This window comes from Orbicella faveolata, unplaced genomic scaffold, assembly GCF_042242905.1.
Source record: "Orbicella faveolata isolate gen_17 unplaced genomic scaffold, um_ofav_v1 contig_3, whole genome shotgun sequence".
NCBI classification, from domain to species: domain Eukaryota; kingdom Metazoa; phylum Cnidaria; class Anthozoa; order Scleractinia; family Merulinidae; genus Orbicella; species Orbicella faveolata.
Window position 1 is genome coordinate 18,560,085 of NW_028301558.1, and position 24,738 is coordinate 18,584,822.

The following is a 24,738-nucleotide window of genomic DNA, read 5'->3' on the forward strand; positions in this document are numbered from 1 at the left end:
GTTTTCAAAAGACCTTGAGGCAGTATAATGAAGCCCTAATACTTTATTTTCATTCCAGAACTCTGGAGCCCTTTAGATCTTTCAGACAGTAACCTATCCAAGGATGTGAATTCCAATGAGACCCTTTTATGTTAGTGAATACATATAATATGTAAGTGTGTGCAGCAGCTGCTTGGTAAATGACCAAAATCAACAGACACTTTGGACTAGGCAAACAAGAAAGGACAAGATGCATAACTCACCAAAACTGCTTAAAGAGTCAGCTGAGACATAACAGAGATCAGGACTTAAAGCTGGACTTGGACTGCGCTGAAATGGAGCTTGGGTTTCAGATGATACATGTTTGCCAACACCATCATCAGAGCTGTGGGAAATGTTTGATGTAGATGGCTCTAGTTGGGTAGAACCCTGAGATGATTTTAAGTTTGCCACTAACAAGTCCTTATCAACCTTCCAGTCAGCAGCAAGACCTTGAAGGACTAGCTTTAGAAACACAGGATTACTGCTGTCTTTGGCAACTATAAACAAGCAAAGCAAGCAATAATAACTATTTCTCACCACTGGAACCAATCAACAAAATTTATTAATGTACTCGAAATACAGCCAATGAAATGTACATGTAACTGTTCCCATGGTTGGCATCCCAAAGCCAGAGCGAGTTCATGAACAAAAGCACATCATCTCGCAACCCTGACAAAACAAGCCCTGTTTGTGCTGATTTCCACGGTCTGGAATAATGGCTATAAATGAGCCAAAGATAGAGAAACCAAAACTGTCTGGTATGCATGTGATTTGAACAGTAGTCATTTGTTTTTGCTCCTGCTGTGGGGAGGCCAATTTTGCATCCCAAAATCAACCATTCCATAAAATCTCACATGACTCCATTCTGCATTAGGACTGCATTCTCCTTTTTGTCAAATGCAATTACAGAATAAAGAATATGTTAATAATCATAGGAAATGGGTCAACCTTACCTAAATATTTAAAAGCAACACTTGTTGCTTGTCGCACAGTGGAGGCTGGGTGCATCAGATAGAGGTTCAGTGTTGAGAAGTAAAGAGGCCACTTGGGTAACAGAAACCCTGGAGGAATGTGCTGAGGATAAAAATATTCAACTCTAAGATGATACCTCAACACCTGTTAGAAGGGAACTATTAATCACCAAAGTACAAGTAGAGTTTGCAAGAGAATCATTTGGTATTTATACCCAGAAACTTACCCCATAACTGGCTAAAATAACCCCATAATGAGAGTCATTGCTTCTAGCCACCCAGGTGTCTAAGTTGGTAGAGGTGAGTTAAATGTTGGGGGTACAATCTACATATCAGACATACAACACTGTGATGGACTAGAGCAGGGGTATCCCCTAATTGTAAAACTCCCAGTTGAAAAACCAGTAAGAACTAGTAGAAATAATCTTAGTCACTTCACACTTCAGAAACCAGAGATAACTGAATTGTTGGTAGTAATGCTCACCTTAATCAAGAAAATACAGACTCCTAGCAAGCCTTCAGCCTCATGAGCTTTAAGGAACTTGAAATGTTCTCTAAACACAGCATGGTGAGGTAGCTGGAATTAGAATAAACTCAACTTTTTTAGGTGCTACAATGTAAAATTCAAGTGCAGCTGTATCTTGCTTGAATGTACAAAATTTGTGTATTGTACTATAAAAGATGATGTTTAACACTAACACATTTACCTTAATGTGCTTGCATAGCAAGTTATAATATAGTTAAATGAAAATTTAACATAGTTAACGACTAGGAGCTAGTCTGGTCAGTAGCGTTTTTGTAGGTGGTTGTTAGCGTCTTGGCCATCTGTTAACGTTTGTTTAGCGTTTAGTGCGTTCTGTAGCGTTTGATATAGTAAAATAAAATTTTACATAGTTAATGACCAGGAGCTAGTCTGGTCAGTAGCGTTTTTTGTAGGCGTTTGATAGTGTCTTGGCTGTCTGTTGGTGTTTGTTAAGCGTTTGGTGTGTTCTGTAGCGTTTGCAGCAGTCATATGGTCGTGGGAGCCCTGGGGCTGACATCGTCCAGCGGTATTCTTGGTTAGTACGTGCGTTGTCATCCCATGTGCTTGCAGTGTGTTCGCTGCTCTGTTAGTGTGGCATTGTGGATTGAATTATAGTAGTTTAGCAGTTCTCGGCGTTCCCTCCCTATCCCCCCCCTCTATTCAGCATCTGGCTTGAGTGTGACGGGTGCCTGTAGGGGGCCTGACGCGGGGGAATGGTGGCTTGCCTGCAGGTTGGGCAGGCCAGTTGGGTGTTCTAGCGCCTTGGGGATGTGACTGCAGTTGCAGTCTCCGGGCTTCCTAGGCACCTTCTCTCCACTAGCAACTTGGGCGTTGATTTAAATTATTTACATGCTACTATTATATACAGCATTTACTTGAAGATACATTTAAAATTTAAATGTATCTTCAAGTAAATGCTGTATATAACAGTAGCATGTAAATAATTTAAATCAACGCCCAAGTCGCTAGTTTAATATTAACACATTTAATGTGCTTGCATAGCAAGTTACATTTTTATTTAGATGCTACTGTTATATACAGCATTTAATTTAAGCTATTTAAAATTTAAATGGAAAAACATTTTCCTTGTTTCTCTGAAGTTACATGTACAAATTTAATAGAACAAAAGCCATAGATAAGAATTTCCACAGCTTTCTTGAATTTTTTCAAACAGTCACAATAGTTATTTGTGTTCTATTTTATATATTTTGAATTCATTGTGCATACATGTAGTTTATATCTGTTTTATACTTTTATTTAGGAAAACGCCATAGGGTCAACCTCTAGTTTTCCTTTTCAAGATGCGCTTTTTCATATATTTTACTTTTGTCACCTTGAATAAAACACATCGTCATCTTGTCATCATCAAGTGAAGAAAGTATTTTCTTCTTTGCTATGCAATTCCAATTCAAAAAAATACAGAAATAACACCCTTTTGTGATAATCAAGATGTACAATGTAAATTCTTGTTTCTCAAGACATCCAACCATTTTGTCAACAGCTTGCACTACTTCCGTGTTTTTATTACTAGCATGGTTGAAATCATACAGATGTATGCGCTATTTTAGATCATGATAGTTTCTAAAATAATTTTACCTTGTCGATGCTTTCAATGACTTCCTGACCCTGGCCATCCCCTTGTGTTCCATGACAAAGTCTGTTAATAACTTCTTGGAACGAAGACAGTGCAACCTTCATGAAAATAATTTGAGTGAACTTTCAGTTTTTGATACCTTTGAGTCATTTTCCTATTATTGGGAGACTCAAAGACTACATGTAAATGCTATAAGAACTGTTATGTACAATGTCTTTTTTCATTACTCCCTAGCTTGTGAACAACTGTAAATAAATTAATGCTACACTGCTTGCAGCTGGTCTTTTCTCTTACATGTAGGTACATGTACATGTATAACAGGTGTTTATCCATGAAGGAGAATGAAAAAGGGCAGTATGGACACAAGATGGGATTGCCCAAATCTCTTCTTGCCTAGAGCCTCTTGCTCAAACTTCTTTACTTAAGAGAAAGACAGATTACAATCTAGTCAACATGTGGCTCATACAATCCATCATGTACATGTGTAGTGACTGCCTCACCTCAAACTCGCATCTTGACAAGATAGCTGACAGTGCTTTCGTAGCATGTTCCCTGATACTCAGCTGAGGGTGTGCGAGCAGTGAGAAGAGAACAGAGTGCACAGAGGATGTAATGAAACCTGGCAGCGCTGTCAGTGCTTTCAGGCCAAACTGAAAGAAGAAATGTAAAATATTTCAACTCAAATGTAAACTACCATACATGTTATTTTCACGATTAAATCCTGGGCCCCGAAGCAAGTACCAGGGTTCAAATAAATACAGGATCACAAGGCCAAGTGTAAAACAAACACATCCAATGCTTACATTAATAAATTATTATTGAGAAAATACTAGAGAGACATTACAGGGTACACATAAAGGAGAGGTACATTGTATCCACTTTGTAGGAGATGTCCACTAAAAGAATAAAAAACCTTTAATTACCAGAAGTGATCAAAATGAAATTTCTTGTTACAAGATCAATACATTATCAAGCAGGCACGTGAAAGGGTAAACGAAAATCATCAACTCAGTGATACTGTCGTAATGTACAGTCACCAAATTATCAGAACTGACATTAACAGGTCTGCATGGCTGTCACTACGAAAAAAACAAAATTTTGAACTTGGGACTGTAAGGGTTAAGGGAAGAGTTTGCTTAAAGCAAGCCACACAACAGAGAAAAGTTTTAGTTACAATAACATGTACATTTATATCCATGTACTTTTCCCCTCAAAAGTAAACTTACCAACATCTTGCGAAAAATGCTACACTTCCCAAGGAAATTACTTTTATGCCTGGGGAGAAATGTTTCTTGTTTCTGTAATCGTAAAATACCACAGAAGCATATGCACATGTATGTTCATTTACTGTATATGACCCAAAGCTACAGAGCATCGCAACTGACCTTGAGCATGTACTGAGGTCCTGTAGACTGTGACTTGTCCTCACCAGATGGTGCTATTCCACTCCAAAGAAACTGGCACACTATAGCAGTCATGCCTGTTCAATGTACAGAAAACAAAACAAAAGCAGCAAAACATCACTGATACTCTCTTTTTTATTACACTGATGTATGACTCTACAACAAAAAGTCTATCCTGCAGTTCCATGATTGAACAATGTACAGTATGGTTAAAAAGAGTGTACACTGCCCATGGGAAAATGTCGTTAATTTTTTATAAAAAGCAATTTTTACTTTTAAAAAAACCAGTGCATACTTATTATTAAGGTAAAAAAAGTAAAAATAAATAATGGATGGTCTGCCCCTCAGTACAGTCCGTATTGTGTCAAAATGATGAAAATGTGTAATTCTAAAGACTTACACATGACTGCACCCTCTTTGGCCTGCCAGGAAGTTTCCTTTCCAATGCACATCTGCAACCAAACCAACAAAAATCAACCACATGATATGGCTCCAAAAAAGTGCTGTCTAGTCATCCTGGACAAGGAGAGTCAGGCAAGTAACTTTTCATTCTCACTTGCCCCATGGGCAAGGGCTCTGGCAAGTTGTCTGGGAAAGCAACATTTGAGAGCTGCCTGTCCAAAGGGCAAGCCAGACTTCAAGTTTTATTCGAGTCCTGCATGTACCATATAAGAATGATGACCACAACACTTTATGTTGTACGCAAGATGGAAACATTTAGGCAGCAAGGCGTGCACGACCTATTTTTAATGTTCACTTGAATTTCAAAGACAGTTTAATTAGATTCTCTCACCCTTGGGGCCTATGGAGTAACCCACCAAACAAGCTAGAAACCATTAAAAAAAGCAGTGTAACTGTTACACTGACAAAGCGAAACAGTTTCTTTAGAAACTCAATAATAACTTTGCACAGTTTATTAAAGGTAGTTAATGGAAATTACATAATAGTACCTTAACCAAGCTTCCATAAAAATCCTCCAGTTGAGGCAGTGTGAACAGTTCCAAAAACCTTGACAACTTGGCTACACATGTGTTTCTGATAGCTGACCAAATATCAGTAATGCCAGCAATAATAATGTCCATCACTAGAGGAAACACTTTACTATTAACTCCATTTTCAGAGCTAGCCAGCTTCAACCAGTCCATAATGTGAACAAATGTTTGATTCCTCACCACTGGCATGTTGTTTGCTGAAAAACGAATTGGATACCTTTGATATGCCTGTATGCACGATACTACTGTGATTCTCCCCACTTCACTGATGCAGTGACTGTAATAAGAGCTTATCTCGCTTTCTGTAGCTTGAGGGAATCAAGAGCATTGCTGTACACCCCTGGTTTTAATAGATGTACATGTACAATGTACACGTCTGTTGCATGCTACCCCTTGGAAGCATTTCTCAGCAGGGTTGTCCCAAAGTTTTTTTTAACTCAAGTACAGTGTTCACAGGTGGCTTTATTGTTGGAAGTACACAGCTTACTTTCCAAGATCATGAAGTACCTATATACCATAATTTTCGCCAGCTACTGTTAACTTTTGACAACCCTGTTCAGATTGCCCTTTAGCTAACAGTTCACTTGTAGCTATTTATACTCCAAGCTAGAGACAAACACTGTGAGAGTAGGGTTTCATGCTCTTAGAACTCGATACAAAGGTCTTGGCCTGAGTGCCTAAGTCTGAACCATGGATCATGTGTACTAAAGGCATCTGTGGTCGAGTATTGATCAATACCTAGATCGACCCTCAATCGACATCTCGATCCACATCTCGATCCACATCTCGATTGACATCTTGATCGACACACCCTGACTCATATGTATCAACCAACACTTGATCGTGTATCTGTGAAAATTAGTCAACTCTGGACTGACTGTCGACTGAGATGTCAATCAAGTATTGACCAAGAATTGATCGAGATATCGACTAAGGGTCAATCAATGGGTATCGGATGCCATGATCGCAAACCCTTTGGTCACCTTGCATATCAACTGCCTCTTAGTGACATCCTGGAAGTACATGTAATTTATTCTAACTTAAAACTCAACATACAATGCGCTAGCCTCTTTCCACACTCTAAATTTACTTTCACAATGGATGGCTGGCGTCAGCTAACCAATTTTTCAGACCTTACTTACCTTTAGCAACTGTATATTTAAAGCTTTTCAGCAGATGTTCAGTTAGTTTAGCTTGAGCAAGGAACCTGGTGAAAAACAATTTCATTTTAGATTTCATTTTACGCAAACAGCAAACATCTTGCAATGTCTGGTGTTAATTACATTGTATATGCAGTCTAACTAAAACAAACATTTCTGTTAGCTTTGCCCTGATGAACTAGCCCTACCAAGATTTGTGCAGTGTCTGGGATTGATTGTTACTTGTGTGAAACATTTTCATACCATGCAACAACCTGAGGCACACTGCTGTCTGTTACTCAAAGAGCAAAATTCATTTGCGCAGGCATGTGAAAAAAACAATATTTGCAGACAGTGGCTAGATAGACGTAAAGCTTTTTAATATGATGTTTCTGTAGCAAGAGCCTGGATCAGATGCTAGTCCATTGTGGGTTTCTCCCCATCATTCTGTAAAGTTGTCTCAACAATTTGCCGGTGCCCATTTAAACTCCAAAGTGAGAAAACTTCAGACAGGGCTCGGGGGTGGGGAGGGAGGGAGGGAGGGGTGGGTACTCCCTTATTTGGGCTACATATATGGGGATGTGCCACTGGACAGGGTATGGTGTTTTGGCCTCCCTGTCCTGAACAGGGTATACAATTTTACTCGCCTCTGTCCTAAACAGGGTATGGTCTTACGAGCCGAGAGACATTGACCAGCCATTACAAGGTTATCAATCAACATCAAATCATTTCTGGACAAGAATGCTATTGTTGTCGGTATCCTTTATTTTAAATAATTTAGAGCTTAACGCTTGAGGGTCTTTTGTTTAGTTCAAGTGTACAGACACAATAACTGGGTTTTAGACGTATCAAACACGATTTCTCTGATTGGAATGGCTTATTAAACAGTTTAAATGCCTGTGAAATGAGAGTGTGTTTTTCATCTCCTGTCCTAAACAGGGTCTTAATAGAGGATGTTGTCCCGCACAGGGTAGGGTTTTTAGAGTATTTTTGTCCTACCCTGAAATACCAAAATGTCTCAAATGTCTCTTACCTGTAATTTTAATTTCTAATGACAAAAAGAAAACTTTTGTCAGACCAGACTGGCTTTTTGTCAGGTCAAAAACTTGTCCTTGACCTGACAAATGACCTGCTTAAATAGACAAAATTATTTGCAGGCTTGGATGTCTGTAAACTGCATTTGGTTAAACCAGCCGTGAAATGCAGATGACGAATAAACTGGTACAGATTGTGTTTGTGTACATCTAAGAAACACGCACTCTTCATGTATAGTAGCAAAATGAATGAGTGTCGAACTATTTAGATGTACTGCGTATGTAAAATGTTTAAACCATGCAGGGTCGATTCAAAATGTGTAGTAAATCAAGTTACATGTAAATCGAAGTCGCTAAATGAACATGGGGCTTATCTATCAGATCTATGTCGCGGTCTGTTTATCACAGACTTACCAGAACACCCCGCTCGCTCAAGCTAAAAATCTCAGATGTCAATGAACTTATATAGAAGACCTTGATAACCAAAGCGATCATCACAGGACAAAATAAACAAAAGGATTACTCTAGGTTGATGATGTCGAAGATACTGAACAATCTTTTGTCACCTCGAACGCTACTGCTATGAGAACCAAATATACAAATACTACCTACCACTTTAGAAATTCGTCCAGCAACTCATTCAACTTTCCTTTAAATTTGGATTCATCCTGCATTCGTAAAGAACCTGATGATCCTCTCCGACCTAAATGTTCATCTGCTACAGAATAGTAATCATCCAAATTCGCAGTATACTCCGACCAGCCAAATCGCCGCTCGAAGAGGTAAAAGGTGAATGAATCCAGGTCTTCTTGCAAAAGGATAAAACTTTCCGGCGATTCACTCGGGAAAGGATTCCTAACATCGTTCAAACCTTTCCGCAGCCATTCTTTCTCACAGTCGTCCTCATCTGAAGACGCTTCATCGCCAGCAGGAAGAAGAGCTTCTCTCAACTTTTGCAAAGCAAGAATTTCCTCTTCCGCACAAGAAGCATTTTGCAAAGTGGAAAGTCGAAAAGAAAACTGTGCCGAAGGGTCTTCGTTGTCAGTCATCGTTGAATGTTTAGCCAGATTGAAGGCTTGGTTTTCATTATTATTAACCAACGGGAGATGTCTACAATAACCAGGTGTCTTAATGCATCCTAATGCATATGTCACTTTTGTCTCAATATAATTAATAGAAAAGCGGAAAACCAAATCAGACAAAACAACAAAATACCGCCATTTTTCGTACCAGCGAAGATTTATTTTGCCACGTGATCCGATTCGTAACGAATATTCACGACAAATAATCGGCTGTTGCTCGTCTATTGTTCGGTTAACGTTCGAAACAAAGGTGCAGACAGGGGTGCTTACTTACGTAATTATTTCCCCGAATAAATAACATTTCCGTTTGAAAAGCGAGAATAATCAATAATTGTCTTGGCTCAGAAAGGTAGGTTTGTCTTTTGTATGGAAAACTGAATTGCCAGTAGCTCGGTTCGTATCTTTAATTGTTCAAGATAGAAAGAAACCTAGGAGGAGCTAGAAACGACCAGTACCGAACCTTTTTTTGCCCTACTGCTAGTAAACAGATGGCCGGTTCGTAAAATTTGAGATGACGCTTGAGAACTGATCTGCGCGACGTTACAAGTGATGGCGTAAATTAAGTGCTGTGTTAAAATCGATCAAGCTCGATCATCGAAAAGCTAATTGATTATATAGCTTACTATAATTCCAAAACCGAACGCAGTGGATGATTATTGAGTCACACGGGAGTTTACACGCTGCTTAACAACCGAGGCGCGAAGGCAGCTGTAGAGTGGTTGGTTCATGTTAGAGTCCAGAGATCGGCCCTGCTTCATTGATGAAAAGACAAATTTTTTCGAAATGTATGGTAACGAAAGACATCACTGATCTGTTTTCAGTCCCTGCAGAACGTATGTGAGTTTTTAATGTGCAGTGAATAATTTTGTCTTTGTTCCGTTATTTAGGCTGCTTTTGTTGTACCTTTGCAGGGTATTTTCTAATAACACTTTTGCTGTCAAATTCTTTGAATTAATTGTGTCATTTTGACAGGAAATGCAACTAACAGTTATTGATTTTAGCCATTATTTGAGAACAAATTTTGTTATTGGACGAGCAAAACTTTTCGCTCATGTCTTTTTTCTTTACTTAGCCAGTATTTGAGAACAAATATTGTGTCAAAGGACGAACAAAACATGACGCACGGTCATTGTCTGTCATAAAAACAGACAGGGAGCTTATTGGACACTTTGTGAAAAAATAGCACATGTTGAGAACCAATCAGAATCGAATATCTTGATAAGTAAAATATTATCTGATAATTCAATCACAGCAGCTGACGTGACACGCGGAGACAACAAAAGACCTTGCTCTCTGCACGTGATGTTGGCATGACAGTTGATAATCTTTGGAAGTTTGAAATTGAAACAGACCACCTGCAGAAAAAAACTCACTCACAAGTTTCTACCCTGCAGCTGCAAGCAGAGGTCCCTTCGATCTTCCTAGAAAAGTCGGGAAGAGGAAGAGATCTCTTCCCGACTTTTCTAGGAAGATCAAAGGGCTCTGCTTGCAGGGTAACAAGTCTTTACAGCCATTACCCTGGAGATATTTGACAGCGCAACTGATAAAACATAAATAAAACGCAAGTTAACGTGCTGACTTCAACAATTCACTAAGGGTGCGTTCCTTTGGGGTGATCTGGATCAGGATCAGTGATCCAAGATCACTCGGATCATGGTTCATCTAAGGAACCGATGAATCCGTGACTAGAGTGGATTCATCGGTTCCTTTGATGCACCATGATCCGAGTGATCTTGGATCACTGGTCCTGATCAAGATCACCCCGAAGGAACGCACCCTAAAAGATTAACGATCATTAACACACTTCATTTAGATTAAACCGCAAAAAAAGTGCAGTCAACCAATCAGGTCATTTTTCACTCGTTCCCGGCAACAATCACGTGGCATTGAACATGAGCTTGCTACAATATATGTCTCCATACATGACGTACTTACAACGAGATCGTTTTGCTCTAGTTAAGGATTTTGTTCGTGTCAAATTAGTTTGTAAGGGCGCTATTTTCAGGATTTTCTTACGACCATGAAATTTCACCGCCACTTTCAGATCATCGCTTCTTTCGGGGGTCATAATTTTCGAAACCTTACGGTGATAAATGCTACATTACTGTCATTTTCTCTGTCGCTTTACTCTGCAGTCTATGTTAAAGTGCTCACAGGCAAGTTTTGTGTTGTCTGCTTCTCGACAGTGTCTTCAGAAACAAGTGAGAACAATGAGTCAGTCGATTTATGATTTCACCGCTAAGAACCTGAAAGGGGATGAGGTCAGCTTGTCAAAGTACAAAGGGAAAGTGGTGCTGATTGAAAATGTGGCCTCTCTCTGAGGTACAACTGTCAGGGATTACACCCAGGTATGTCATATACTAGAACATAAACCTCCTTATGAGCTAAACTACAGAATGCAGGGCTATCAGACATCTCATGGAATCACAAAAGTGCCTACTCTGTTTTGCTTCGTTCTACAAAAGGTTTTGACACATGTAAATGAGGTGGTCCAAAGTGACCCTGCGTTTTGTACTTTAAACCAGTGATTTGTTGGTACTAATGCTCTAGTTGTTCAGTACTTGACAGCATAGTTAGTGTCCCCTCCACTAACTATGCTGATAGTAACAGGCTCATAGCTAGACTCAAATAATGGGGTCGGTGGTGAGTACAAATGGGTCAGGCACCACCCCACTGCACCCTGTAACAACACTATTTGCGTGGTGGAGTGCTAAATAACATGAACAGATAGTGGTACATACCAGTGAAAGATTTATGTACTGCGAAATTTCATCGCTATTTTCAACAAAAACCAGCCATCCTAGGCTTGCCAGTCAATTTGAAATTTTTGTTCCCAACCCCCCCCCCCCCCCCCCACTCACTATTCTCACCTCCACCCAGACAACACCCAGGTATCTGACATTTTGAATCTCAGGTGGTGAAATTTCCATCCCTTGGACCAAAAATGGTCTGCAATTGCCCTACCTTAGAGTTGTACGGTTGCTCAACAGACAAATATGAGAAAAGGAAAAGACAAAATTCCACCCTCTGTTCCACTTTGTCCCAAATTTTGTTTTTGTATATTATTAAACTCAGAAGTGATAAGTTTTCATTAGTAAAACTTAACATTTACTTTCAAACCGAACACAATGCTAGTGAAGGCCTTTCTTTTCAAGCCAACACTTTTCAAAGAACAGTGTTGTCTAGAGCTACATGATATCTTGGTTCACTCCAGAAATGTCTACCAGTCAATGGCCAATGGTCAGGTTTTTCATAGAAAAAAAAAACTCAAGGCAACAAGTTATGCTATGATTGGTGCAGCGTATACAATACATATGCGCTGATTGGTCCGTGTAGAAAATCTGGCAAACATTGGGAAAGGAATGTCAGTCTGAAGAACCCACATATGGATAAGGAACATTCTTTCTGGGGTGTAGACAATTCCTTGATCTTTATTGACGTGTTATTGAAATGTGTTAGGTACCGTCAGCATATTCCTTTGTTCCCTGTCTTGGAATTTTGCTACCCAAAGAGTCACTGTACTCTGGTAACTACATGTGACTGCATTCAGCAGGAGAAGGAGCCAATTTCTTTTCAAGACCTAATTACCAATACTAGACTAGTTGTGTTCCCTTCCGAACGTGAAGCAAACTTTACTTAATTGATCATTTTGCTTATCGGCAAAAATGTCCCACACAGGCACTAATGTTCATTACCCCCTGCCCCATGAAAGTCCAGTTGACATTAAGTGCCGCGAACAAGTGAATATAGTAACGGCCTTTACATTCCTTGTCCGTTAGGGACACTTTGAAAGTTCCCTGGTAGCTGAGCATTGATAGTCTGTCCACAGATGTTTATTTAAATACTTTTGCTTCCGATCTCGATTTTTACGATAACTGCAGAAATTCTTGCACAGTCGTTGGCTAATTTTCATTGTCAATAAGCAGACAGGCACATTTATTTATAATTTATACAATGTGTCAACAAGTGAGAGCATAGAATTTGACCATTTGTTATCATAAAAAACAAATTGACATCAGTTGTTCATGTGTCTGTCCTGTTATTGGCAATGAATTTCATCATAACATTGTCAACTGAAGTAGTCTGCGGATCCACTCAGCTATCATCTCATAGATCCACAGCTACTTTGGCAATGTTATGACGAAATTCATGATCAATAGCTAGCAGGACAGACGCATGAAAAACGAAGGTTAATTTGTTAATTTGACGAGTTCAAGACAACATAGGGGATCTGTGGACGGACTAGAGCATCGAATTCTCCAACACCAACATTGCCATCATAATTTAGCAAGTGATCTGCTGAATGAGCCTTTTCTCTTTCATTAGTTTTTAAATATATCTGTTTATTCTTCAGATGAACGAGCTTATGGATAAGTACAGTAAGAAGGGGCTCGCTATTCTGGGTTTTCCCTGCAATCAGTTCGGTCACCAAGAGAACTGCAATAACAGTGAGATTCTCAATTCCCTGAAGTATGTACGGCCTGGGAACGGGTTCGTGCCCAAGATCGATCTGTTCAGTAAAGTCGCAGTCAACGGCAAAGACACTCATCCTCTGTTTGTCTTCCTGAAGAAGAAACTGCCACACCCAGTCGATGACGAGGAACATCTGATGGGTGACACCAAACTGATAATATGGAATCCAGTACTCAGATCTGACGTGTCGTGGAATTTTGAGAAGTTTCTTATCGATTCAAATGGTGTACCTTTTAAGCGATACAGTAGAAACTTCCTCACAGCGGACATTACGCGCGATATTGAAACTCTATTGTCCAAGAAGTAGCTTCCGAGATATAGGAACGTACGTTAACCTGAGAATGTTGTGAAAAAAAAAAAAGGAAAAAAAAAACACCAGGGAGAAATGACCACTTATCAGATTCAAAATATTTCCATGTCTGTTATAAGGCGTTCAGGATAATTTTTGCGTAGCACAAACGTTTTTAGGCAAGCATTTAGTAATTGTGTTTAGAACATATTCAGTAGGGTCAAGACGAACGAAAAATTGAGGTGAGTCCAGCGAGCGAGGCTGTAAGTCACGAATCAGGGATCTGGATACCAGATATTTTAGCCCACCAAAACTGGATTCGGAGTGCTCTGTGGCACTTTCGAGAGACTTTATTCAGACACAGCACGTACGTTCAGGGATGTGTTGCCAAGAAACGTCCACATTTTGAGCAAGAAGTTGACCTGTACCAGGTATCTGGCTCATTGAGGAGCATGCAGCGTGAAAAACTGCAAGAGAAAAAACAGGGAAGGATTGCAGCTCGCTTTTTCCTCCCCAGAGCCGCCTGTCCCTCTTAGCTGAAGGGGCTTTGAACAGACTGTTCTGGGGACAAGAATGTGCAATGTTGGAAAGGTTTTCGCGCCGATCCCCTCCCCTATTTTCTCTCGTAATTCTTCTTGCTGCCTGTACTAACCGAACATCTGGGACAGGCTTGCTAGAAGTCATCTGCCAAGTTCTCTGATTACTTTCAGAACTTTCTTGATTACCTTCAGAACGCCATATTCATTCACCCAACACGTATTTACGATTAAGTTTTTTTTCAGCTTTAGCGAGAGATGTACCTAATACATTAAGAAGTTATTGGCAAAATTGTGTTTAAAAATGAGAAAAGGGAATACAAATTATCTGGAAGTGAGTCATTACTCCCTCTTTGACATTCAGTGAAACGTTATGGAAAAATGTATTGTATCAGGTTAGAGGTTCACCACGTAAATTGCGGGACAACACGCCCACTGGCATTGGTCATTGAAGATAAGAGAATTGAAGTTCACTGTTAGGGTTTGTGTTGTGCATGACGGCTTACACGTAAAAATGTTAGTGTACGCTTGATGTTAAAACACACCATGTATGTTTAGAGCGGTTTTGGAGAGCCTGACGCCAGCAAGTGTACGCCCTTGCGTGACATTATGATGGAGCTGATAGAAAGAGTTTTTTAAAAAAAGTTGTCAGATCTTGAAGGAAAGCATGGACTCGTCCGTTTGGGGTGAGGTTGGAACTTGCTGGGTGAAAAACGAAAAGTGGGCGTGTCAGTTCCCCGTAGATTGTAAAAAAATATTAAAGAAAAGTTTTGGACGTTTGTGTTTGCCTTACTGGATAAAAGTTTATACGCACTGTCGATCGAAAGATGTAAAACGTTTAAAGGCTAGGAAAACTCCAAACTCTGGTTGACTTGTCATTAGGCTATTTTCCCGCTCTCTTATGTTCTCATAGACTGTTCACAGCCTCTATTTTTCAACGCACGCGAAAGAAAAAGCGAGCCCGAAGCACGTGGGGGTGGTGGTAGCCTGTTCCAGGCTCTCGGTCAGTGGGGACGATCGAAATAAAGGGCGGGCGACAAGCGGGATCAGCGACGAGCGGGATCAACCACCCCTCTTGTCGCCCGCCCGCTTTTTCGATCGTTCCCACTGACCGAGAGTCTGGCACAGGCTAGCGTGGTGGCGCTTCAATAATTACCCTGTCAAGTCTCCCGTTCTGCACTGGCATCCATTTCTCTCGCGATTTTATCCGCGCGTTCAACGATTGAATAAAAATACGAGAAAGCAAAGGGCTGTGAACAGTCCAATGTTCTCATTACGTTGACCACGAGTAAATTACACCTAATGACAAGGCAGACGTTGGTCCGGTTGCAGGTGATGCCGTGAGTTATGTTTGAATACAAGGTGGTTTCAAGAGACTTTGTTCATGCTGCTTAGCGACATGATTGCCACTTCCAATTTTAAATTACACTGAAAATAGCCAGCGCGCAGACAACTTCAATACAGTAACTAATGAATCTAACGCAAAAAACTCAGAATGCACTCCAAGGCGTTCGTTTATTCCACGATAAAAAATTATAAATTCAGCAAAAATTTTTCATAACAGTCTAACAGCTAAATTGAAGTACTTGACTGCGTCTGTTTACTGGCGTTTAGCGTCGTTTCATGTACAAATTTTACAATAAGATACAAGTGTCTTTACTCCCTGCTTTCAGTGGTTTCTCTGGGAGGCGCCTGTTTCTGTTGCATACAGCTCCGTGCAACAGACTCGAACAACCTACAAAGACAAGGCAAAGATAAAGCATGACATGGTGGGAATTAGCTCAGTAATTTCTACTTGAATTACTTTGCTAAAGGAACAAATATCACATTCTCCTTTTGCCCAATCATCGGTTTAGGATTATTTTGCCCAATCAGAAACTTGCACGATGGCTCGCATTCAATTGGGTTTCCAGAGTTTCCTTTGAGGTAGAGAGAAAGGGCCTTGAAAGCGAGGGTGTTTCGCACTTGAAAAGTTGTGACCATGAGGTAACGTCAAATTGTGTGCTCCGTCAATTCTAGCCTGCGAGCAGGTTCACCTTTCAGTCACGCACGCTAACAGCGAGGAGCAAAGAAGCGATCCGGCGGGAAGGAGTCTGGCGTTTACATGCCTTCTTTAACTTTCGTTACAGGTCTAGAGTCGAAAAGGCAGGAATGGCTTAAAGAAGAATCATTAAAATTCTAACCCGCGAGACTTCAAGTTTTGTTCTGCTTCACAAAGAGAGCGTTCAATGTAATCAAATGAAGTAGACCGTGGTGTTCACCCAAACATTTCAGCAAGGCATTTTGTACTTACTTTTCAATCTCAGGAGCGCAGTGGACGAACTCGTGCGTCCAAAACTTGTATTGATGATTCTTGATAAGCTCGATAAAGGTGATGAGAAGACCCCACGGATGAGGCCTGTTCACAATCAGTCGCTCTAACAAAACCCTACAAGAAAACATATAACGACAGTCAGAAATGGCAAGATGAATGAAGAGATAACTTTACCAATTCCCAATTCTCATAACTACCATAACAAATTCAAGTCAATCTTCTTGGGAGAATTAACATTCTGAACTTGGAATTTTAGTGGCATTAAGGCCTCGTCCACAATACGCCAGAGGAATTTGAAAACGGAAGTGCATCAAATGTTTCCGTCCACAGTGCGCCGGAGGAAGTTTAAAACGCAACAATCACCGGCCATTTTGGATTTGTGTTTGACGAAAACTCGGTCAGGGAAAAGCTTCGTTTAATTTTCAAAGTGTTTTCCGTCCACCCGACTACGAATAGCCCGCGTTTTCAAATTCCTTCAGTTTGAAGAGCGTTTTCGCAAAGCTCCGTTTTGGTGACGGATTAGTGTGGACGATAAGCCAAACCGTAGAAATAAAGCTGCGTTTTGGTGACGGATTAGTGTGGACGATAGGCCAAACCGTAGAAATAAAGCTGCGTTTTCTCCGGCGTAGTGTGGATGCTGCCTAAATAGCCTTGTAGAGAGTAGGACATTAAGAGTAGGCCATTCGACACGTAGCCGAGCAGTACATGCTAAACAGGCAAAGACAGCGGGCCGAGACCAACGCGCGATTCGCGAAGCCAAACCAAAATGTGCAGTTTGTTGGGTCAGAAGCCCGATCTAAGTGAAGGTGAAGGACATTAATTTTTGGATTTAAACCTTATGGACGCCTTACCTTGTGATCTGTTCCTGAATGGCTTCTGTGTTGGCTTCCGCAAACAGGTACAGCAGAACACAGCTGAAGTAATGCGTGTGGCTATTTGGATAGCGTAACTGGTTTGCAATTGCATTCAGGAACAGGTATCGCCCTGGAAATGACAGACAATAAGGTCGCTGAAAGAACCATCAAGGCTTCTCGCTTCTCTCTTACCATCCTTTTTATTTAACCCTTTGCGGCTGTCACTTGGTGTAGAAGACACAGTTGACGTAAAACAATAGAGAACAAAAGGACAAAAGAATGAGGAAAACAATAACAACAATAGGTTTGTTGGACAGTGTTTTATTGTGACTTGTCCTGTGTCTTCTACACCAAGGAGTCCCCTTTGCTGAAAGCGTGGAAATGAAGCGGTACTAAACGTCGAAGATATTACAAAAGACAACGGTTTAGTCGGCGCTATTTTGCCAGATTTGTTGGTGACTTTGTACCTTCAGTATCCAGGTCCACAGCCAAGTTCTGGAAGATGTCCATGTGAGACGAATGAGTGATGGTCGACATGGAGGGGGTGCCGCTCTTGCTGTGTATGTAGGTGATGGCCTGTGTGCCGACGTACAGAACTAACGCGTTCATCAGAGGCACGTTGTACCGTGTTCCAGGTTCATTAGATACCTGATAAAACAGAGAGAACATTAAAAATTAACATGAGAACAAAGATTGAATTGAGGAGAAAACTCATTCAGTTGTTCATGATTTTAACGCTAATTTGTCCATCTGCTATCAATGCGTATTCAAGCAGCCGAAGAGCTGAAAGAAAATCATGGACAAAAGCACCTTTTCCTGACATACGTCCAAATTCTCGGAATTAATTTAAAAGAAATACATGATAAACGTTCAGGAGAATTACTAATCCAGTTAAGAATATGAAAATAACTATCACTGCCTCACTGTAAAACATCAAAATCTGGTCGCCATCATGACAGGCTGGTGAACTGACCCCTTCGTCTCTAGAGTAAAAATCTCGTTCAGCACGCTTAGATTCTACATTTATGATCTCGCTTTTATTTTTTTCACTTGAAAGAAGAAATAATGATAACAATAAAAAGAAACAGCACAGTTTACCTGCAAGTGTGTTCTCAATTCCGTCAGGAACGTCACTGGAGCGCGAGTCTTCAGATACGAATCTAAATCCTAACGAAAAATAAAAAGAACACCCGTTGTTCTACTACCACATTCACGTTTTGTTGTGTCGATCGAGAGCATCACTGAACTGTACCTTTTTAAAGCTGGCGGGCTGGATAGCCGACGCGAAGTTGGTCAGAATGCGCGGTGAATGGGCGATGTCGGTCAGCAAATCAACCTGGGTTGAAAAAAAAAAAGTCATCGTCGCCATTGTTAACTATCAATATTGGTTAAACGAAAATGTTTTACCAGTGAATATATGAAAGATCATATATATATTTTGTTCATAACAAGCATTTTTTCCATGGTTAACTGCACGTCCCTGACAAGCGTAACAATAAAATACACGACCCTTCGTGGAAAAAAAGGAATTAACAGATGCTTTGGTTGGAAAAAAAAAAAAAAAAAAAAAAAAAAAAAACCCGAGATAAATGCCCGGTACCGAGAAAATGTAGTTTCAATCAGTCAGAAACCGTACCTTGAGGTTTGGCGTGAAGGGGTCTGGGAGCCTCATGTTCCGTGGAAAGGCACTGAGAATTAGGTTTCGCATCTGAATGCAGTTAGGAGGAATGACGTCACAGAAACTGAAGTGGTAATCACACAAGAATTCTGGGAAGTCGTGGAGTAGCACCAGTAATACGCGCAATGTTCCCTGGGAACAAAAATCAACACAACAGGTTATGACATCGAAAGTCTCAATCAATCCTTTACAAAAGTGACATCGAACTACAAAACTAGTTATGTAATTCATCAATGCTAGCATACAACTCTGATATCTGCAGTACGTAACGTATAGTAGTAGACTGTTCTTCTTACTTCCCTGATCAATAAAGTGAAGGGGATGCTTACGACCCAGTGTTTAAGTCAGATTTCTCTAACAACTCGCTCGTACCCATTTACACTCCTGGGCGGAGAACACAACACAACAACCCAACCAGGGCTCCAACGGCAGGATTCGAAGCCTAAGACGCCAACTCACAAAGCATGGAATGGTGTCCCACCAAATTTATAAAATTGACAAAACCAAAGCCAAAACCCTGCACAATTGTGCACCCTTAAAGCCTTCTTTCTGCTCTAAATCTGTTCGGCTTTTGTGTCTAGAAATAATACGTATTTAAAAGGTTAGTTTCTTTTCCTTTTTCCACGAAGACGTGCAAGACTGCTACTAACCTTGTAAAGCAAATGTGTCTGTTTAGCCAGCTCTGCGTTCCTCAGGAATGGAGCCAAAAACTTGAACAGGTCGATCAACAGCTGTTGAAACAAAACCCAGCCCTGCAAAAACAAAAACTGCGGATTAGTTGGCGGGTTACCTTCGATCTGGAAAAAACATTAAATGAAATTGAGTAAGTGCCACAAAGTTACAACGAGAGGATATGACCTGCTTATCATTTTTGACCGCCCTGTCCGATACCCATTGTGGCCCTACTTGCTATGAATATACGATCGATCCGTCCCTGTTTAACCTAACCTATAAAGCGGCGGGGTGAGCACAGGCTTACCTTCTGCTGAGGTGTGTTCAGTAGAAGCTTGGACATCAGGAGACGATGCGAGATCAGCTCGAGCCAGGCGTACGCGAACCCTGATGCACGGGAAGGCCGAAGGGCATGGAATACAGTGCTGCAAACAAATCATGCACTAACAAGTTTAGTTAATGATGTCTTGAATTTAATTATCTAGTGATGACAGGTTGCAAAAATATCAATTAACGACGTCTATATCAATTACAATAGCGAGTTGCATGAAAACGCCCTGCATCATCATGTAGGGGTGTGGATGTTAACTTTATGCACTTGCAAATTCTCAGTATTAGCATTGCAAGAAATGTATGGTAATCAATAGGGAGAATTAACATTTTGAGCTCTAGTCTCACCTAAATGTCTGTAGGACCTGGAAGTTAATGGCTTCTAGGATGGGTTCTGGTTGGTTGAGCTCCACCAGCAGCATAATAAATATTCGGTGATAAGGCAGCTGTTGAAACTCCGTGTGACGAATCTCGTGATCTTGAAACAACACGGTGGCGACTGTACCAAGGACCTGTAACACAACACAACGTACGCGATGTTATTGGTCACGCTACAGTGGTTTAACTGATTTTGTCACGACCCAATTCTGTCACGGTAAACATGTTTTGTGTGCTATGTTACAGCATTTGTCGCGCAACTTTAAGCGACTCTATCACAACCATGCAGCTAACACGATAAATCAGCTGAAAGTCGAGTCAAGTGAAACTACGTAACAATGTTATAACGAACGACAAAGACAAAAGGATAATATTGAAAAACCTTAGAATAACAATATGGGTATGGACATCACACTTACGAAAATAAAACGATTTCGTGACAGCGCCCTGAAGTGTTTTGCTCAACGCCCTGAACCATCTGCGTATCTGTGTGTACCAGCAGGCTAGACAGTAATTATACTCACCCTACTGAGGAGATTAATCTTTGTCACGTTATTAGAGGCATCTCCTGAGTGACGCACCAGAAGAGCTATTAACCGACAATACGCATCCAGGGTGTTATAACACTTAGCACGTGCCATGGTTGGACTGTTGGGCTGAGGAACCAAAACACAGGAAAACAAGTGCCAATCAGTAGAAATCGCGATAATATTACTCATAGTTGATACCAAAGGGCCAGGTTTCTCCGCCCACCCCGACTACTCTGCGAGAGGCAAATATCTTGAAGGAAAGAGGACAACAAGGATGGGTTACGAAGGCACCACCAGATTCAAAAGGCCAAATCCACTACAGTGGGTCTAGCTTTCAAGTCTGTGGACAGAACCTGGTGTTGAGCTATTCAATGAAAGCTACTGACCGACACGTTCCTGCGCCGTTGGCTGGGCGCGGTTGTTCACAGGGTGGATAACACTATCCAGTGGCTAAGAGTTGACAAAACAAACTACGCTATCCACTGGATAGTGATTTACTCGGTGAATAGCATTATAGACCCTTTGGACAACCCGGGCTTAATGTTTCTTATGCTCAAATTTGTACAAAGAAGCTCTTACTTAGAAGTCTATTCATGAAGTCGAAGTGTGTGCCCATTTATATAAAAGTTATTGAGTGGAACTTCCAAGTAGCACCAAAATTAACGGGACACGCCAAAGTGTCAGGAATCAGGAGGATACAAACGCTGGGACTGACAATGAAAACCACATATAGCGAGTTGAAACTGAAAGCCGACAGTCATGTTCCCGCGTATTTAATCTATTAACTTACGTGATCTCCCAAAGCTCTGTATGAAACCTCCACACACAACTCCGTGCTGATGCGGAAAAACCTCGTGATCAGATCATCCGTTCGAAGAATTCCCTGCTGGTGAAGCTGAAATGAACACAAAAGAACACATTAGAACATTGCATCAAATGCAGAGGTCCGACACACGCACACAATATAGAGGGATTCTCACCAGAGCAACGAAGGTTGAGAAGGCCTTTTCGCTTTCTTTTCCGGCTCCAGGCTGGTGGCACAGCCGAACCCATTCTCTCAACAAGTACTCAACCTACAAAATAAATCAATAAAATAATTAGTCAACGATCGATTAACGAAAGCACCAACAAGGAAATAGTAGTCACAGGTTATCCAACAGATACCAACTCCCCGAGAACTCTGAGGGATTTGTTTCTGCGAGTCGAAGAAAAATAGATTTAAAATGCTCTAACAATTAGTTCCCTTTATTTTAACATTATCTTTCTCAACCTCAGCTCCAAGCATCAATCATTATCATTCATTCATGACAATCGGAACAATAACTGTCCAAGGTACCTTCTCGTGCAAACCAGGTGGATCCTCGTAACCATGGAAGGTGCTGCTGACGCCTGAGGACACCCCTGACGTCAGAGATGTGGGCCCTCCAGGCGCCTTGTTGTCACCCATTTCATGGTGTGCACCAACAGACTGCGACACAGGACCATTGTGTGTGGCTTCCAATAACGACGACAAACTAAAGATTGCGATAAAATAAAACATTATTGGAATACTTATTTAACAAGGATAGTGTCAGGAAACAGAGAGTTGTATGACGAATCAGTGAGCAATTTAAGGAACACGTCTCACTTCAAACTGCCAGAGTACACACACTTCAGTTTGTTTTTATTTGCAGGCAAATAGTGTTAAAAATGATGGATTAAAACTCATCCACAGAATTCTAGAAATTAACCTAACAATGTCACTACCCCACAACTGTGTATTCAGACGAGACCGTATTTTATTCTAATATTCAGCAACAAGCAGACAGTACAAATCCTGGAGCATGCTGGACGTACCCTTCAGAATTCTGCCTGCTGTGAGCTATTCTCGTCAGAGCTTCAATGGTGTGATAAAGATCATTCTACAAATAAAAGGAGTAAAAAAAGCACATAAAAACACACTTGATCCACTTTAATTGAACAAAATCGAAATCCACATGAGCAGAAAAAAAACGAACTCCCTTGTTTCTCGAAGCGGGAAAGGAAGTTAAGTACACCAATGGTCTACGCGATAAGCAGCCAATGATTTTCGTTTCAGAAGTTTGATATATAATTTTGCCTTGACAATATCGATACATTGCCAAGTAGAAAAGTGAGGAGAATAAAGAAATTCATCAACCAGTGGATGTTGTCCTCATGTAATAGCAAATTCTCAGAAGTAGCATTTAATGAGAAACATAGGTACTCAGTGAGGAGAACTTATGCATCGAGCCGCTTACCTCTGTGACATGTGGACTGTGTTTTTCGTCAGTCACGTATTTAGCAAGCTGGATGGCAAAGTGAAGCGCCTGCAGATTGTGCCCGTTGTCTATACACTGAAAACGACACAAAAAAAGCACACAATGACAAAAAGTATTTAACAGGGAACACTGACGAATCTCTGTGTCTCTACAGTGGTAAACGCCAATGGGACCAGGTTTAGAGATAAAAGGCACAAAGTTTCATACCTGTACGAGGTGAAGATCAAATTCTCTCATGTTGAGCAAATGACTGCGAATCATAATGTCAATGGCGTCCACGTTAAACTTCAGCTCGGGTGGACAATCACACACGAACCTAGAAAACAGAAGATATTTATTGATATATCACAGGAAATATAGTGAAAATTAAACTTCAGCATTCAGCGAGTTAAATGACCCCCGACCCCGATCCCCCGTTTTCCCCCGCTAAGCATCCGTTTATGTTTTCCTGTTCTAATCATCAGTCACGTGTTTTTCCGCACTTGGTATCGGTTACGTATTTCCCGCCCTTAGCATCAATTACGTGTTTTGCCGCGCTTGACATCGATAATGTGTTTTCCTCCTCATCAGACATCCATTTTTTTCCGCGTGCTTCTGCCGGTCACTTGTATTGTTTTATCACATGTTTTGCCTTTTTATTTGTACTTTGGTTTATCATGTTCTAGGTGGAGGTCTTGGTTTGCGAAATGAACAACAGCGCTTTAATTTCACATTCTCATGTCTTGTTACTAACTTGGTCACGTGTCTGGCGGTCCACATGGGTCCGTATCCCCTCGGGTCCTGTAGTCCTCTCAGTACTATCAGGTGACAATCACGATATCTCAACGACAGCTCAGCATCACTAGCCAGTGGGCCAACCCCTTCAAGGAGACCTTCAACAGCCTAGGACAGAAACATCAAATAGATCAAATTCAAATACAAGGAAATTAAACCTCATTTTACGCTTTGAAAGTTCTCCACAACTGACTGTAACAGATAAATAGCAACTGGAAAACGGCAAGAAAGTCGTGTTGTTTTTACTAGGTTTTACACAAAATAACAAACGATTCAAAAGCATAGTTATGGTGAATGATAATGGCAATAGTGTCAGACTACTGAACAACTAAACGAACGAACACCAACAACGTAATAACCGACTCAGCTTTAAACGAACGACTCTTCCACTGACCTTGTGTAATAGTCTCAAGGCAGCCATGTTGTCTCTTGATATGCGCGCCTGCACTACAGCGTCCAGCAGACTGTGTATTGTGACGACATGTTGGTTGGTAGGAGGTGCGATGATAGCGTGAAGATGCTGTTCAATTTCTGCTGCGCACTTGCTGAGAATCTGTACCACTTCCTCAGGCATGAAGGCCTGTATTCAAAGATAACAATCAAATGTGGGCCTTCAATAGATAGTAAGGCTCTTTGTCTTTTAGGGAACAAGTTAACGACGTTAATGCTGAACAGGCTTGGATATCTCTTTATAAACAGTGTATACACAACACTTATTGACTAGATTTACATACAGGTTATTTCTGAAACACAGCACTAGTATCAGAAAGCAGGTTCCCTGATACCCAACCAAAATCCGGTCTCTTACTGGCTATGCAAATGTACGATCCCTAACATAAATTATGACCATCTGTTCTGTAGTTTTTTTTTTC

The 24,738-nt window shown here is 40.8% G+C and overlaps 2 protein-coding genes and 1 pseudogene across 7 annotated transcripts in view; 1 reads left to right on the top strand and 2 right to left on the bottom strand.

The window, feature by feature from the left end:
• LOC110057405 (uncharacterized) overlaps positions 1-8,929 on the bottom strand; it is a 32,677-nt gene extending 23,748 nt beyond the window's left edge. For both annotated transcript variants that reach the window (XM_089298332.1, XM_089298331.1), the window contains exons 1-10: positions 8,290-8,929; positions 6,647-6,711; positions 5,463-5,701; positions 4,913-4,964; positions 4,495-4,589; positions 3,610-3,759; positions 3,112-3,207; positions 1,477-1,569; positions 975-1,095; positions 243-518 (exon numbers count right to left, since the gene is read on the bottom strand). In XM_089298332.1, the coding sequence (XP_089154458.1) occupies positions 243-518; positions 975-1,095; positions 1,477-1,569; positions 3,112-3,207; positions 3,610-3,759; positions 4,495-4,589; positions 4,913-4,964; positions 5,463-5,701; positions 6,647-6,711; positions 8,290-8,726 (1,624 nt within the window). In that variant the 5' untranslated portion in view covers positions 8,727-8,929. The remainder of the gene's footprint in view (positions 1-242; positions 519-974; positions 1,096-1,476; positions 1,570-3,111; positions 3,208-3,609; positions 3,760-4,494; positions 4,590-4,912; positions 4,965-5,462; positions 5,702-6,646; positions 6,712-8,289) is intronic.
• Positions 8,930-9,026: 97 nt separating this feature from the next.
• Positions 9,027-14,832, top strand: LOC110057457 (glutathione peroxidase 1-like; annotated as a pseudogene). 3 transcript variants are annotated; one of them, XR_016209918.1, is made up of 3 exons: positions 9,027-9,108; positions 10,946-11,107; positions 13,114-14,832. The product of XR_016209918.1 is annotated as a glutathione peroxidase 1-like, transcript variant X3 (transcript). The 3 variants fall into 3 exon arrangements; XR_016209917.1 differs by having other exon boundaries at positions 9,044-9,108; positions 10,895-11,107; XR_016209916.1 differs by lacking the exon at positions 9,027-9,108 and adding an exon at positions 10,692-10,845.
• A 715-nt stretch (positions 14,833-15,547) lies between these two features.
• The window catches only part of LOC110057404 (CCR4-NOT transcription complex subunit 1-like), a 34,895-nt gene continuing 25,704 nt past the window's right edge, over positions 15,548-24,738 (bottom strand). For both annotated transcript variants that reach the window (XM_089298330.1, XM_089298329.1), the window contains exons 40-58: positions 24,261-24,446; positions 23,826-23,974; positions 23,300-23,408; positions 23,072-23,167; positions 22,650-22,714; positions 22,150-22,327; positions 21,794-21,886; positions 21,604-21,708; positions 20,808-20,939; positions 20,254-20,417; positions 19,883-20,000; positions 19,554-19,655; positions 18,862-19,035; positions 18,478-18,561; positions 18,324-18,392; positions 17,693-17,873; positions 17,223-17,355; positions 16,351-16,485; positions 15,548-15,792 (exon numbers count right to left, since the gene is read on the bottom strand). In XM_089298330.1, the coding sequence (XP_089154456.1) occupies positions 15,714-15,792; positions 16,351-16,485; positions 17,223-17,355; positions 17,693-17,873; positions 18,324-18,392; positions 18,478-18,561; positions 18,862-19,035; positions 19,554-19,655; positions 19,883-20,000; positions 20,254-20,417; positions 20,808-20,939; positions 21,604-21,708; positions 21,794-21,886; positions 22,150-22,327; positions 22,650-22,714; positions 23,072-23,167; positions 23,300-23,408; positions 23,826-23,974; positions 24,261-24,446 (2,352 nt within the window). In that variant the 3' untranslated portion in view covers positions 15,548-15,713. The remainder of the gene's footprint in view (positions 15,793-16,350; positions 16,486-17,222; positions 17,356-17,692; positions 17,874-18,323; positions 18,393-18,477; positions 18,562-18,861; positions 19,036-19,553; positions 19,656-19,882; positions 20,001-20,253; positions 20,418-20,807; positions 20,940-21,603; positions 21,709-21,793; positions 21,887-22,149; positions 22,328-22,649; positions 22,715-23,071; positions 23,168-23,299; positions 23,409-23,825; positions 23,975-24,260; positions 24,447-24,738) is intronic.